Source organism: Carcharhinus amblyrhynchos, chromosome 20 (genome assembly GCF_965287045.1).
Source record: "Carcharhinus amblyrhynchos chromosome 20, sCarAmb.v2.hapA, whole genome shotgun sequence".
NCBI classification, from domain to species: Eukaryota; Metazoa; Chordata; class Chondrichthyes; order Carcharhiniformes; family Carcharhinidae; genus Carcharhinus; species Carcharhinus amblyrhynchos.
The window spans coordinates 29394662-29411905 of NC_137343.1; the positions used below are offsets into that span (position 1 = coordinate 29394662).

General features: G+C 38.9%; 1 protein-coding gene across 1 annotated transcript in view; it reads left to right on the forward strand.

The window, feature by feature from the left end:
- Positions 1 to 16885, forward strand: part of slc15a4 (solute carrier family 15 member 4) — a 67134-nt gene extending 50249 nt beyond the window's left edge. The window contains exons 7-8 of the mRNA XM_080208357.1: positions 1386 to 1544; positions 15745 to 16885. Of these exons, the coding sequence (XP_080064483.1) occupies positions 1386 to 1544; positions 15745 to 15929 (344 nt within the window). The 3' untranslated portion in view covers positions 15930 to 16885. The remainder of the gene's footprint in view (positions 1 to 1385; positions 1545 to 15744) is intronic.
- Positions 16886 to 17244: the final 359 nt, after the last annotated feature.

Sequence of the window (17244 nt, forward strand, 5' to 3'; positions counted from 1 at the left end):
CACTGTGTCTGCCAGCCAAAAAGAAATAGTCCAGTCTAATCCCATTTTCCAGCTCTTGGTGTGAGGCCTGTAGTTTACAGTACCTCCAGTGCATATCCACGTTTTTTTAATGTGATGAGGGTTTCTGCCTCTACCACCCTTTAGGCAGTGAGTTTCAGACCACCACCATCCTTTGTGTAAAACAATTACTCTTAATACTCTTCTAATCTTTCTACCAATTGCTTTAAACCTATGCCTCCTGTTTATTGATCTCACAATTAATGGAAATAGATTGTTCCTATCCACTAAATCAAGACACTTCACAATTCCATACACACAATTAAATCTCCCCTTAGACCTCTGTGTCCCAAAGAAAACAAAGTCCTCCTCCTCCTCCTGACAGCAAAAATTCTCCAATCCTGACAACATATCTCTTCTGTATCCTCTCTAGACCCTTGCATAATTGTAATCACTTTAGCTGAAAGATTTTTAATTATTCACTTTAATTAAGGCAGCTTTACTCCTTTACTCCTCCAATCCAACTAGAGTGGGACATGCTGCTGGAAGAGGCAGAGCTGGTGAGCTTTGGCACTTTGCATTCATTACAGCCCTTCCTGAGCCTCCTTGATAATTGTGCTTCGAAAATTCTGCTTTACCGTAAATGAGATATAGCAATTTATTAGGCTTAATTGAGTCCTTTTTTCAATCAAGGCTTAGTTTGTCTACAATAACTGCTGGATATGCACCTAATCAGCACACCTTTCAGTCTGTGGGAGGAAATCAGAACACCTGGAGGGAACTCATGCATACACGAGGAAAACATGCAAACTCTGCACAGACAGTGACCCAAGCCGGGAATCGAACCTTGGTCCCTGGCGCTGGGAGGCTGCAGTGGTAAACATTGTGCTAGCGTACCGCCCACTGTGCCGCTGGTGCTGTGAGGCAGCAATGCTGCCCACTGTGCTGCTCTTGCATCCAGTTTGACATTGTGCTGTAATTATGCTGTGTGTTGTCAAACCCAAGTGATGTGAGACTACCACTCACAGGGGCCTTGTGCTTCTTCCATCTTAGGCAGGTCAAGTTCTAATCAGGATCAGAGGTTACAATATTACCGCTGTGAAGCAAAGATTAAAAATTGAGAAACTTATTTACACTAATATTAAATAAATTCAATGTCAAGAATGTATCTCAGAATTAAAACGGTTTTCTCTGTATTTTTTAAAAAACATTGAAAATGTGTGGAATTATTTTGTGAATGTTGTGATGAAAGATGCGTTACTTGCAATTCTATTCAAAGCTGGAGAATAATTTAAGCAGACCAAAGATGAAGCTATATGCAGCTCCTGGCTCTGATGAAATAGTTAAGTAGCATCTAAAAACGTGCTCTTTATTTTCTGATTTTTCAGGTCTGGAGTTCGCTTACTCAGCTGCCCCCAAGTCTATGCAAAGTGCTATCATGGGCCTGTTCTTTTTCTTTACTGGAGTTGGCTCGTTTGTTGGTTCAGGACTTCTGGCCCTAGTGTCTGTAGATTGGATTGGTTGGATGAATTGCAAGAGTGATTTTGGTGAGTATAAATAAATTAGAATTATGAAAAATCAATACCAATTAGAAAAAAGGTCATTTTCATGTTTGTTAATTACTCCCTCAAGCGTAGTGAATTCCTTTTAATTCTTGATGCACATAGCATCCTTACTTAATATATTTTCACTGCAAAAAAGAATCAGTTGTGATGAAGTCAAAGCGTTAGCATAATTTACCTTGCCCCTCTTGGATCTTAGAATTAGTGCCTATTTCTTTAAAAGGTTGAACTGTTTTATTTCCTTCATATTGATTTAAGGGCTAACTAGTCCTATTCATAGTCCTATTTGATTATTTTTTTAAAAATCTATATCTGTTGCTTTAATCTGTAAGCTCTGTGATTTGTATTGATATTAATATTTTGAAAAAGGGTTAGCAGTATCACACAGTGCATTAAATCCAGTAAACAGATCACTGCAAATGGGATACGTATCTCTCCAGGAGCTGAACACACAAAAACTGCTGTTAATATCGTTTTAAGGGGGCGACGATAGCTTTATTTAAAAAAATGACATTGTTCAGCAAAGCTAAATTCTTACAGAACAATCAATCTGAGTACATTAGCCCTATAACTTTAAGCATCTGTTCATGTTATGTACTGTATTAAAAGAGAGCATACAATTTGCATTACCATAAAGGTATATGTTAAGGATGATACTTATCTGCAAAATTGCCTTCTGATAGTAATTAGATGCTGGTGTAGCCTCTCTAATCGTAATACTACATGATTTTATTTTTCTACTTTTTTTTTAAGAAGTACTAAACTGTTTTACAAAGGAATAGTAGAATTTTATCTTGTATGTTCTGTATACATGAGCTTTTTGCAAAGGAAGGTATTTTCTGAATGTGCAAAAGTAAAGTTTATAGTAAGCTTTTCTTAAATTACAAATCGTACAATTCTTATTTGCTTATTTTTTGGAACCTAAAAACAGGATTCAGTCACTTCACTTTACTAGTCACCCATTCACATCCATCCTTTTTGTTTAATCATATCTTGTTTTAGACATCACAACTGATCCTGTATCCCTTTTCAGGGCAATGCATTTCACATTCCCACAATCACTATGGATTTGTTTTGAATCAATTTTGCTCTACCTCTAATATTATGACCATTTTATTAATTGGTTTTATTTTAATTGGTATTAGGAACTGAAAGAATAGCATGTGTCTGAATCAAGGTTTTAAGTTCTTGCATGAAATCTGGGTACCCGGTGGCTAATACTAGTTCTTCCCCTCTCTCTCTGCTTTGCCTTTCTTTTTGAATTCTTGAACTGAATTCCTCATGGCTCGCTGCTGAAATAGTTCTGGAACATCGTTGGTATCTATTAGAGTTGTGGTTATTACGTAAAACTGCATTACTGTGAAGTTTTCAATAGTCACATCTAACCTGCTCCCACAGTCAGTCAGGAATCTTCAAGGCTGATCAATTGTAGCTTTATGGTTTTTGTCGGTGCATCTACCCATTATTGGTGAAGTCACTTTCACTGTATAAAACAAACAGCATTGCAAAGGGGGTTGGGGTGGAGAAAAGGAAAGAGAGGATAAAACTTATTGTTCTATACTGAGGTGATCCCCTATTTTCCCCATGGATGATTCACATTAGCACATATTTACTGTTCAAACTCTATTAATGCCTCCTTTAGTATTGAATGGTAGAGTTTTCTAAGTTAGTCAAAGGCATTTGAGTTATTAGTGTACACTGGTTACCTAACTCAAAAATTGCTACACACGTAGTCTTGTCTAGTTTCCCAATGCAATAGAATTGCTGGATTGAATGGTTAGTTAACAGTGTGTACATTGGAACGGTATGCCACTGTTTTTCATTATGCAAAATCAAAACACAAGTACTATCCTCTGCAGATGAAGTCTTACTACTGTCAGATGCCAGCAAGTGACACCTAGGGAACCTGGCTGAGATGCTCACTTAAAAACCAACTAGTATCACCAAAGTATTGTGACAAATTATCTGTCCTCCTGAAAAATAAATGAGACTGATCAGGATTGGGAATGATCTCTAACGTTGAGCTGAAATGTTTAATGCATATTTTGGCAGGCTATCATAATGCCTTTTGGTTTGTAACGATCAGCACTACTTAGTGACATGGAATTTGCATTATGGTTGTCTGTCATTCATGTTATGAAAAGCTGTATAAATTTATGTTTTCCCGTATCTTTCTCATTTGTTTGAACCTCTAGGATAATTGACAATAGGGTCAATAAGTCTACCAGATATAAATCTGTTTGGCACAGTGGAGTTTGGTTCCTTCAGCAGTGTTTGAAAATTCTGTATTGGCTGTGAAATGGTGAAGCATGTTTTTTAAAATGCTTTGTAAATGGGCAAATCATTACTTGCTACTTATTGATGCAGTGAAGTGATTCAGAATAGGTTAATTATTGTGTAGTTTCTACTCATTCACGAATCCTTTTCATTCGCTTCTTGCAAGATGGGGTGCCACAGTGGTTAGTGCTGCTGCCTCACGGCACCAGAGACCCGGGTTCAATTCCAGCCTTGGGACACTTTGTGGAGCCTGCACATTCTTCCCGTGTCTGCGTGGGTATCCTCAGGGTGCTTTGGTTTCCTCCCAAAGACGTGCTTGTTAGGTGTATAGGCCATGCTAAATTCTCCCTCACTATACCCAAATAGGCACCGGAGTATGATGACTTAAGGGATTTTCACAGTAACTTCATTGCAGTGTTACCTGTAAGCCTACTTGTAACACTAATAAATAAACTTAAACTTAAGATTCAGAGACTCCTTAAAGCTGATAAGTCAATTCTGATTGTTCTTACAGCCATGAAATGGACTGATGGTTGTTTTCTGGTAAGTTTGGACATTCTGTTAGCCAACAGGTCAAATGATTTTAATAGAGGAAGAGCAAAGAAAATATAGTAAGGGTGCATATGAAAAAGTCAGTTTAGTCTCAATTTGTATTGAAAACTAAATGTATGAGTTAAATATACTTGTTACTAATATAGACCCTTTAAAGTAAAGTACAACAATCCCACAGGACCCTGATTTAATGCAAATTTAAACTCTGCACAACTGCAGAGTAAGCAGATTACCCTCAGTATTTCAGTCTCAGAGACTAGTTATCTCCCATCTTTACGTATTTCTATTTTCTCATTTGGATTGAGGAAACATTAAGATTACCCTTCTGCTCTTCAGGTTACTTTGAAATAATATTTCACATTTTGAGGTAAGAATAATGAAGAATAGCATGAGATAAACTAGTAGGATGCTGAATTATGCTTTCACTAGACTTTTTACCAAACCCAACATACAGACCCAGCATTATGGTAAAATAAACCTTTTGTAAGATGCCTTACATGTCTATAAGATATCCCAAAATATTTCACAGCCACTGAACTACCTGTGAAGTGCAGTGGCAGTTTGCACAGCAGCCAAGTTCCAGTCTGTATTGTCCAACAGAGTAGAGAAACAGGTGATCAGTTAATTTGAGAAGCTGGTTGAAGGATAACAGTGAGAATTCATAAGAACATAAGAAATAGGTGCAGGAGTAGGCCATCTAGCCCTTCGAGCCTGCCCCGCCATTCAATAAGATCATGGCTGATCTGTCGTGGCTCAGTTCCACATTCCCGCCCTCTCCCCATAACCCTTAATCCCCTCTCTTATCAAAATTCGTCTTTGATATAGTGCTTTCCAATGTTTTACGTGCACTTGAGTGGGCAGACACAATTTCTGTTTAGCATTTCAGTTGAAAGACATTTGACTGTGCACGATTCCTTCAAGGCTGCATTGGAGTTTAACTGAGATTATGTGCTCAGTTGTTTGGAACCGGCTTGAACACATGACCTTCTGACGCCGAGGTGAATGTCCCACCAGCTAGTCAAGACTAACAAAAGTCATGGCTAATAAAGCTGCAGGCATCAGCAAACTTAGTGGTAAAACAGAAGTACTGGACCAAAAACATAACAAGTGTGATATACCCAGCAAGTCAAACACATCTGTGGAGAGCGAAACAGAGTTAACTTTTCCAGTCAATGATCTTTGCTAAAGCATTGGGTTCACTAGTAGATAGACATAATCTGAATCTAAAAAGATTGTATTAAAAGGATTAAGCCCCGTGTTTTATTCATTCATGGGATGTGGGTGTCACTGGCTGGGCCAGCATTTATTGCCCATCCCTGGGGGCTTTTAAGAGTCAACCACATTGCTTGTGGGTCTGGAGCCATGTGTAGGCCAGACCGAGGAGGGACGGCAGATTTCCTTCCCTAAAGAACATTAGTGAACCAAAATGTGTTTTTATAACAACTGACAATGATTTCATAGTCATCATTAGACTTTTAATTCCAGTTTTTTTTATTGAATTCAAATTTTACCATTTGTCATGGTGGGATTTGAACTCAGGTCTCCGGAGAATTACCCCGGGTCTCTGGATTACTACAATCCGCTACACCGCTACCTTCTCAAGTACTGTGTATATTTTATAGTCACTGAATCAAAACAATATTGTTTTGAGAGAATACTGTCTCTGACATTGACTTCTCCTTTTGCAATGTCATCTTTGGAGCTTTTAATCCCACATTGAGCTTTCTCACCCATCTTCAGCCTTGCCTCCCTTAACCACTACTGAAATATTATTATCTTTGCCAGACTGAAATCAGCACCTGTACCTTTCTCATCTATGAAATTAGTTTTTCTAATCATCGTGTCTGGACTTGTGCGAAATTAAACTCAAACAAAACTCCCCTCCCAACCAATCATTCCTTCTTCCTATCGCTTAGACTGAAAGAAGATCAGACAGCTGCAGTGTAATTTAGGGAGTGAAAATATTCAGGAGCTTATGCATAAGGAATGCTTGAGGGTGTCTGCCAGTATTTGAAAATATTGGAAAACAAAAACAATTGCACAACAAAAGCTAGATCTAGATAAAGACCACAATGGAATTAAAAAAGTGAAGATAACTTTTTATTGCATTTCAATACAATATTTGTCTGACTGTAGTTACTTTAGAACTGAGTAAGCAATCTATTTTTAATTCCCAAACCAAGAGTTCAAGACTATAAGCATTTCTGTTTTGTGCATCAGTAATACTGTTTGGTAACGAGAAGTTTACTGCAGTATTTTGCTTGTAGGCAAATGCTTTCATTACTTATAATATAATTTTTGCAATTGAATCACTTCAACAACTAGCTTGATTTGGCAGCTTATAATTTTTTTAATAAGCCAAGCAAAATGTTTTGTTCCTGTTTTCAAAGCTGCTAATGTTTGTCATTAGTGATTTATATTGACGGGTTACTCATGCAATAATTGATTTGTGAACAGAAAAGTACTGTACCAGTGATGAATTTTATTTTAATGCTATGTAGCACCAGTGATGAATTTTATTTTAATGCTATGTAGCAGTATGTATTTTCCAGCTTGGTGAATAGGATTCAAGTTAATTGGCAACAAAAGAAAAGAGACGACAAGAAAAAGTATTCTTGCACAGCAGGCTACAATGATCTGAAATGCATTGCCTTGAAGAATATGGATGCAGATTCAATAATAAATTTCAAAACACAAATGGATAAGCACTTGAAAGGGAAAATTTGCAGAGCTGAGATGAAAGAACAGAGGAGTGGCACTAATTGGATAGCTTTTCAAAACAGAATGAGCCAAATCGCTGTCTATTGGCCTTGTATCGCATTATTCTATGAAGGAAAGTAATGGATGTTCTGACATATTCAGAACATTTCTCTTATTTTATAACTGAGAGGTTATGCTAACATCACCAGCATAACATGTCTACCGTGCACCTAAAACATACTCCCAGCCATTTATACTTTAAATAAAATGAAATTAATTATTTCTGTTTCGAGTTTTCCCCTTTCAATTTGGAGATTCTATTTTACTACAAAAATGTAATTTCTGGTTTCACATCACATGAAAGGTAAACATATCCTATCGCTGATTTTCCCATATTAACTCATCCATTATGTACTCCTCGTGTATATTATACACGCACAGAGCTCTTTGGGGAGCCAGTATGTGAACAAGTTCTCAGCCCTGTGACCCAAAAAAATATGCCTGAGCCCTTTGAAACACTTCAATTTTTACTGACAAAGCCTGAAATACTGAGTCAGCTGTGTCACCTGTTAATTTGTGCTGTTAAACCACAAAATCCACCACCCAGTACTGCTACAGTGTTTCCATAAATTCGAAGGCTGATAGAATACAGAAAAGAAATCAAAGGTTTTGCAAGCATTGTAGCTTTAACTATACTAGGTCATGTATGCATTTTTAGATAACAAGCATTTCCCCTACAGGATTGGATTATTTTAACAAAGAGTAAACTGAAACGTTTGAAATAATTGCCCTCTTTGTTTAATGCATGATGTCAGCAGTTGAAGTATTCTATTCAGTAAAATAGCAGTGCAGGTTAATTTGATTCTATTTGTCCATTTGTACATGTCAAGATGTTGCTTAATTTCCAAGTACAGTAATGATCCAAAATAATTGTTAGCAAAATACTACTGGAAATCTGAAGTAAAATCAGAAAATGCTGGAAATATTCACCAGGTCAGGCAGCATCAGTGGAGAACAGAGTGAGCACTTCAGATTGATCATACTGTGAAAGGGTAAAAATGTGCTGCAAGTCCTCGCTTCATGTTACCCCAGCTTTAAGTCATTTTGATTTGATGTTGGTCAGTTAATGGAGCAGGCATTCACTCTTAGAACTGAGAGTTTTGTTTAAATGTCATTTTGCGCTGGGTATGATGTAGGGTTGCATGATCTGATTACCATTTTGGCGTGGCCTCCTAATCCCCTACAAACCTGTTACTCAAAGCTGCTGTCACTTCATGGGTTATTTCCTGCCTCGTTCACGGTGAGGGTATGGGGGAGGGTAACGGTGAGTGGGAGGGTGAGCAGCCACATGGGGAGCTGGGATCACGTATGCAAACTGAATGCTGGTGTTCCACAAAACAATTAGTCAACCTATGTTTGATCTCCCCAGTGTAGAACCGACTGAATTGTGAGCAGAGAATACAAGATTTTAAATTGAAAGAAGCACATATAAAGCACTGTAATACCGAGAAGCAGTTTCTGAGGCCTTAGATAGTGAGGAGAGAGAAGGTAAAGGACTAGTATTACATCTCCTGCCCTTAGATGGAATGGGAACTATAGAATCCCTCCAGTGCAGGAAAGGCCATTCATCAAATCTGCATCGACTTTCAAAGAGCAAAACCCAGACCAACCCTTCCCACCCTATCCCCGTAACCCTGCGCATATACCACGGCTAATCCACCTCATCTGTACATCTTTGGGTAGTATTAGGGGTGACTGTGGAATGGACCATGGTGTCACGGAGGCAAGGGTCCCTTCTGTATACTGATAAGGGAGGGGAAGAAAAGATGTGCTGAGTGACAGCATCGCACTGGAGATGACGGAAAACGATGTAGGATGATCTCTTGAATTTTGAAGGCTGGTGGGGTGGAAGATGAAGGCAATAGGAACCCTGTTATGATTCTGCAAGGGAGGGGAAGGAGTAAGAAAGTGCAAGAAACATGATGGAAGCTGTCAAGGACCATGTCAATCACGGTGGGGATTGTAAAGGAAGACCTATCCCAAGCGCGTGAACAAATGCAGTACTGGAGGAATGGAATACAGCCCTTGCAGGATTCAGGGTATCAGGAAGTGTAGTTGAGATAGCTGTGAGAGTCATTGGGCTTATAGTGGATATTGTTTGGCTGCTTGTTTCCAGAAATGGAGAAAGAAAATCAATGTCTGAAGAATCTGAAATAAACCATGTAAAGGTGAGGAAAGGGTGGAAATTGGAAGCAACATTTATCAAATTTTTCAGTTCAGGGTGTGAGCAGGAAATGACACCGAGATGGTCATTGGTACACCTGAAAACAAGTCGTCTGGGTAGAACTGCAACAAGGAATGTTCCCACAAAATGGCAGGCATAGCTAGTGCCCATGCAGCTAAACATAGTAGTACCTTTATTTGGGGCAAGTGAGTGGAATTAACTAAGTTGTCCAGTGTTACAACAAATTCAGCCGGATAATGGGTAGAAACTGATTGGTGAATGGCAGTGTAAAATAGCTGGAAGTCCATGGTGAAGATGAGATGGTTAAGGCCAGGAAACTGTTAAAGTGATGGAGGGCATCAGAGACTCAGGGATGCCTATTGGAAAAGACTGGATAGGGAGAGAAAAATTAGAATTGAGATGAGAAGGACTCAGTTCAGTAAGGCAGGAACAATCTGAAACAGGGCAATCCTGTTTGTAGATCCTGGGAAAGAGGTGGGAGAGATGGCAAAAAAAAAGTGAAGGTTGCATTCAGGAGTAGGTGAGCTTCTATCAGTATAATCAATGCTGATTCTTTCCAAACAACTCCTCTGATCCTTAATTTTGCGATATGCAGAGACTTACTTCCTCGAGATAATTAATTTTGGAGATTAAAAAAAACTTTTTAAAAACTTTTTACTGCCTCTTTCATCTCTCTGTAGGAAATAAAGATGATATTAACAACCTTTATTTTGCCTTCTGTACATAATTTAAAGTTAATTTACATTTGCCATTTTGTATTTCCTGACTTAAGACTGGATGGAATGGTGGCACAGTGGTTAGCACTACTGCCTCACAGCGCCAGGGACCCAGGTTCAACTCCGGCCTTGGGTCACTGTCTATGTGGAGTTTGCACATTCTTCCTGTGTCCGCGTGGGTTTCCTCCAGGTGCTCTGGTTTCCTCCCAAACAGGTTTGATTGATTGGCCATGATAAATTGCCACTTAGTGTCAGGGGTATTAGCAGAGTAAATATGTGAGGTTACAGGAATAGGGCCTGGGTCAGATCATTGTTGGTGCAGGCTCAGTGAGCCAAATGGCCACCTCCTGCACTGTAAGGAATCTATGATTTTATCTCAGTGAAGCTTTTTCAATTTGATTCATTGGAGAAGCTTACTGTTTCTTGGCCTGCTCACAGATAATCTGTAGGGGGTGATCATCTAAATTAGACACTGATTAGAGCATGCCTGTTCAAACTTTGTGGCAGCTGTCACTGATGTGAATGATGAGACCCATTCCTTTGCTGCTGACTGCAGTTCATGAACTGTTTAGTCATTCTCGCAGTTTAACTTATTGTATAATAAGTGCAATAGTATGAAACATTGTATATTATAACCTTAGTTTATAACCTAACCAAGAGTATTGAGTTTCAAATAAACCAGTGCTTCTCATAATCACACATGATTTAACTTGCATGGCTAGTGCTGAACATGAAAAATCAAAACATCTAAAACTTCTGCATTTTGAGCAGTGTTTTGCTGGTGAATAGGACTTTCATCCATTGCTAGACTTGGGTTGATGTAATTTGGGTAATTGGTTTTGACAAAAGCCACATGTCTGTACGTGTCCAGAGGGATCTATGTAATTGCACTTATTGTTAGATGTGCCTGGCCTCAGACTTATCTCTGCTGTTTTCCTTCTAAATTTATTGCCTGATGTGGGGGAAAAAAATCAGCCTCATGTTGTTCCAATTTGCAGATGAATGCCATTATACCCTCAGGCAAGTAGATGCCTATTGCTATTTTATGTCTGCAAAGGGGAATCTGAAAATTTATATTACAGAAACGGATCAGTGTGCAGTTCCCTGATTTCCATTATAAACCGATCGCAGCTGATGCCATATTCCCAAAGTGATAACAATTTTGCATTCACTGCTTTTGTGCAATAACTTTCTTCTATATTCTTTGAGCCTTTCCATTGTATAGGCCTTTCTGAATGGCAGACGATACTTTATTATAGCAGCGAATACTAAATTAAGTAATGCCCTTACTAACTTGACTGTTCACTTTGTATTAGCAAGATTGTCTAATGCTTAAAAACCTCCTTATTCATGAGATAAGAGGTTGCAGCTGATCATTAATGTTACAACTTAGTAACCTAAAAGGATATCAGAATAAGTTGTGTTCATTTGCCAGACTGTATTTCAATCCATGCCCTCACTAAGTTAATTAAACAACAACCAGCGAGGCAGCTCCGGCACTAGAAAAGCTGCAATTTGAAATCCCTTAAAATGAAGTGAGCACAAGGGAAGCAACTGATTAAGTCTTAAGTTTATTTCTGATGAGACAGTTAATGTAATAAATAGATGCTTGGTGAGGCATCTCAGTCTTGTGATGTGCACATCCTGTTCCATTTGGGAGCTACAGGAATTTTCTCATGACTTTAATAACCACAGATACAGGAAGTGTTGTTAACCAGAGCAGCTCGAGCTCCAGGTTTTGGAACTTGAGCTGTATGTGGTGTCACTGAAGTGCATTTTGGAAGCTGTATGTTGCATGGATAGCATGTTTTTAGATCGGCTGTCCCATCTGTTTACAGTTTTGCAGGCAGATATAGACTGGATGAATGCCAGGTAGTCAAGGATGACTAGGCAAATATTGTAGGAGTTCCTTGAGTGCATCTCTCTCTCTATTGTTATTCAATTCTGAAAGTGATGATTCCTTTTGGGAGTGCAATCAAACCCAAGGTCATGGAACATAAGAGCATAAGAAATAGGAGCAGGAGTAGGCCATCTAGCCCTTCGAGCCTGCCCCGCCATTCAGTAAGATCATGGCTGATCTGTCGTGGCTCAGTTCCACATTCCCGCCCTCTCCCCATAACCCTTAAACCCCTCTCTTATCAAAAACCCATCAACCCGTGTCTTAAAACCACAGCTGGCTCAGCTGTACAGGAGTTTTTAAGGTAATAGGGCTGCAGGAGGAAGAAAGGGAAAGCAATAGTGATTCGAGATTCTCAGGGGGGCAGATGTAAATCCAGAATGTTATGTTGCTTTACTAGTGGCAGGAAGGATGCCACTGAACAGCTGCAGAACATTGAGGATGAAGGGTAAACAGCCAGCAGTCTTGGTCCTCATCAATACCAACAACAGGCATTGAAAGAGGAATGAGGTCCTCAAAGGCATATTTTCAGAAACTAGTAAAGAACCTAGCAAGGAGGATCTCAAAGGTTAGTAACCTCCTGATTACTACCAGTACTAGTGCTTATAGAGATTGGAGGGTAGAACAATTGAATCTTTCCTCTTAACCCACCACCACCACCACCACCGTTGCCACTGCTTCCCCCCCCCCCCCCCCCCCCCACCCCGGCTCCTCCCAAACAGCCATCGCTGGCATCAGACCCATTCCTCCATTACATTTGTTCCTTTCCTCTGACGACTGTACTGACCTTTGTGCTCCTGGAGGGATCCCCACAACAGGTTCATGCCTAGATGAACCTATTGTAAACCTACAAAAATTTAGTGAGGGTAGAATGATCTGGCTGGGGGGTGGGGGGTGATATAATTAGATTTAAATGTATTAAAATCAAGTTCTTGCCCATTATGGGTGTGAACTGATTACATCGCCAGCAACAGACGGCAAAAGTTGAAAATCACAATCTCGTGGCAAGATTTGCGGTTTCTGTTTTTCGCAGGATCCCGAGTCCCCACCACTGATCCTATGGATGGAAAATGTGGGTTCAGGATTGCCCCAAAATCTGTTAGCCAAGTGCGTCTCCTTTGGCTGGAAATCTTCATCCTTGTTCATTGCTTAGATTCATAGGTCCTTGTGACTCAAAACATCCACTGGTAGCCATTTTGCTCTTGGTACCTTGCCATAGGGGTGCTGCAGCCAATTTTTAAAAGCTCATTTGCCTAAAACCATAAAAATGGATTTAAGAAAGCTCCTAAATCATGACAAAACTCCAACAAAATGTCTACTATGAGCACAACTGCAAATTATATTGTCAGACAAAAGAAAATCACAGGGACAGTTTAAATTTTGCATATCATTGACATCAACTTCTATTGCAAATAAAAAGCATCAATTTGGGAGTGCCACCCTTCTACCACTGCTAACCAACCACGCCCAGTCACTGCACTTCCCTTTTATGACGGTCTTTAATCATGTGTATTTAAAAAAAAGTTCTCAAAGCTGTTTCCTTTTATTCTCCCTGCTTTTATGCCAAGTAAAGAACTTTTCAGGTTATTTTATACTAATTGCATCTTTAAAACACCATGTTGAAAGTGATTGGTATTCTAAATGGCCTGCCTATGTCCTTTTCCCATGCTAATCTCTGAAAGGAAGGTGGATGTATTCCAAAGTGCTTTGCTGAACGCTGTAATGGTGCTTTGCCTCAAGTGTTGTACATCAAAAATACACAGATGGCTGGATTTAATTGTACCATGTTTCACAGTGCTGAATGATTACAGTTGATTCAAGAAAAAGAGGAATAAAGCAACACCAATCTTAAATTTCTCAATGTTGATGAAAAGCCACTGTAGCATTAAGTAACATTTTGCAGATGTATTTATAACAGCAAATTTGAATGATCAAATTTTCTACTTGATAAATCATTACGAGCTTCCTGTTGTAGATGTCACATATAGTTTGAGTCATTATACAATTAGTTTTGTTACAGTGCAATTGAATCTTCCCCAAGTTTTTAATATTAGGGAAGACACTATGTTGATACAAATATTTATTTATTTTGCATCTCGGTCTCTCTAATGCACTTGCTTATAATGGTGTATTTTAATATAAATGCATTTGCAATCACAATAAAAAACACTGTGTGTGTAGGCACTTCAATTCCTAGATGTTGCACTGGAAGGAAAGTGGGAAAAAATGATTAGACAAATCACCCAGTGACAAATCCACCAGCAGCTGCTTATGAGCAACAGACACCTCGAAGAAAGACTTTCTGTTTAGGGAAAGAACAATGGGTGGCGGGGTGACTGGAAAACAGCAAAAGCTGAAAGGGAAGGAATAATTTTAAACTGCTGTTACAATCATAACCTCCCTAAAATGCATAAGGAGGCCATTTGGCCCATACAAGTTTGCACTGAAAAAAAAATCCCACCCAGACCTAACCCCACGTATTTATCTTGTCAATCCTCCTGACACTAAGGGACAATTTAACATGGCCATTCCACCAAAACTGCACATCTCTGGGCTGCGGGCAGAAACTGGAGCACGTGGCGGAAACCCACAGGGGAAATGTGCAAACTCCACATAGTCACAAAGGCCAGAATTGAACCCAAATCCTTGGTGCTGTGAGGCAGCAGTGCTAACCACTGTGCCACTGTACTGATGATACTGTTAATTAAATGTTTGCTGAACATTGACAGATTATTTTTACAACTAAAATCTGTATTTTGGAAAAATTAAAAAGTATTTTAAATACTTAAATTTCAGTGTTATGTAAGGGTGATTTCAGGAGATGTTAATCTTCTTAAACGATGACTAGGACCCCTTGCGTGAATCCCTAATTCTACACTGGTAACAAGAATAGATATAGCAGGTACTTTCCAATGAGAGTGAAGCACAAAGTAGTTTTTTTTTACTTTGAACTACCCTGCAATATTGATGTTGGCATTCCTAAATACACGTTCAGTACAAGTAATTAAAAGTGCAGTGAGTATTATCCAAGAAAGAACTTTCTCAGAGATTTGAATAACTTTTAATTGTAAAGAAATATCTGGCTTGACTTTCAAATTATTATTAACTAATAATTTTACCAAAAAGGAAAGAAATTTGAGTTCAGCGTTCGTCATTTTTGTGAAACTGTTCAGCTTGTGTCATGAAACAGTTTACCCACTGATTGCCTGGTCATTATCACATTGTGGTTCATTGGAGTCTGCTGTGTGCAGAGTGGCTGTCATGTAGTCTTGTACCTTACCAGAGTCACCACACTATTTTTGTACTTCATTGGCTGTGGAGTGATTGGGATACCCTGAGGCCATGAACTGTTGCAAATGTCAGTATCTAAAGTTAAAGTAAAATTGATTTATTAGTCACAAGTAAGGCTTGCATTAACACTGCAATGAAGTTACTGTGAAATTCCCCTAGTTGCCACAGTCCGGTGCCTTTTCGGTTCAATGGACCTAACCAGCACATCTTTCAGACTGTTGGAAGAAACTGGAAGAGCACCTGGAAGCTCACGTAGACACAGGGAGAACATGCAAACTCCACGCAGACAGTGACCCAAACCAGGAATCGAACCCGGGCCCCTCGCAGTGCTTGCTGCTATGTCGCCCTATCTAGTCTATTTACAGAGTATAGGAATTATCAGAATGATCCAGTTGGTGTTCTTAGTATGGCTGATTTCCCATGTTCAGTTTAATGATGATAAGTTTGCATATAATCAAAATTTTAAAAAGATGAATTATTTCTGACTTTTGTTCCCCCCCCCCTCAGGTAATATCAACCAATGTCATATGGACTACTATTTTTTTCTGCTAGCGGCCATTCAGTGTGTGACGCTAATTATTTTTATTGTGGTATCTGTGACATTCGATCGTCACAAAACCAAATCTGGCATGCTATTCATCAATGGGAGAAGGCAAAATGAAGAACTGAAGCACAGTCGGACAAGGAAATAATATTGGGAGCCACTGCTTGTGAAATATGCAATTAGGGAAATACTTTTTTGGCTTAGTATTATTCCTGGGTTCACCTCCTGTGGACTAAAGCTCCAAGACTAAGGGGTGTTTTACCTGAATGACTGTTACGCTTCAACGTGTGGGACACTACAGATAATTTTCAGTTTACTGGCAGGTAATGCAAACTGTTCAAGTATTGCTTTTTTTTGGCAAGACAAGATTCCTTTTACTTCTACTTCAGCTTTTCATTGCCACTGAAAGAAATTCATCTGACATTATGATGTTGTGTGAAGTTCTGGTATTAATTAAAAGGTCTGTTTGTTTTAAATTCGTTGGGCCAACAGTAATTTTTAGTGTAAGTGTATTTTGTTGTACTAGGTAATCTTTTTAATGTGTTACTTATGTTAGCTCGGTGTTAACAAAGTGCAATGGTTTATTAATTTTATCTTGATAAATATAAGTGGCAGTGATGCCCCTTTTAAGCCCATCTGTACAGCAGCCAAAAATACAATTGCACCCCAGGCAATTCTGTAAATCATGTTTGCAACTAAAAGACTGAGGGAAATGCGTCTCTCCAATAACCAGCTGACTGATAAATAAATGAACAATTCGATTACATGTTACAAAAATTGAAAGCTTTATAATAAATGCTAGCTGATTGTAACTTGCCCCAAGCATGTATAATAGACTTGCACATTGTGGCCGGGCTACAGTCTAACTGCTGCTGTTATGACTAATTTGAAATCTCTACAATTGTCTCTTACTGACAAAAGCAATTGAGCAGACCTGGCCATTTGGTGACAGTATTTTTTTTCTTTCCAATGTTGTTGAATTGAAAATTAGAGCTACAAAAATAGGAAGAAAACATGTCGTGGAGAGCTGAGCATTTCAGAGGATTGTTTTGAGTACACTGTAAAATTGTTATACAATGCCAAATAAATCTCATTTATTTTAAATGCTGCTTCTTTGGTGATGTTGCAGATATAGATGAAAAAATGTTGCCAAACTCACATTGGTTGTTTTTCTATATGGGTGTTATTATCAATCCGATTTAAAATGAATTTGTGTTGCAGATTTTCGAATAGTTAAATCTGATCATCTGGACTCCTGTTATATGTGGAATTGCTTGTTTACTGGAAGTGTTGGAATAAATGGAGAAAACCACAGGAACTGAGGTTTGGTTACGTATAAAGCAACCTAAAATGTCATCAAATCATAGAATACCACAGTGCAGAAGGAGGCCATTCGGCCCATCGACTCTACTGATCACAATCCCACCCAGGCCCTATTCCCATAACCCTTGCTCGCCCCCTAA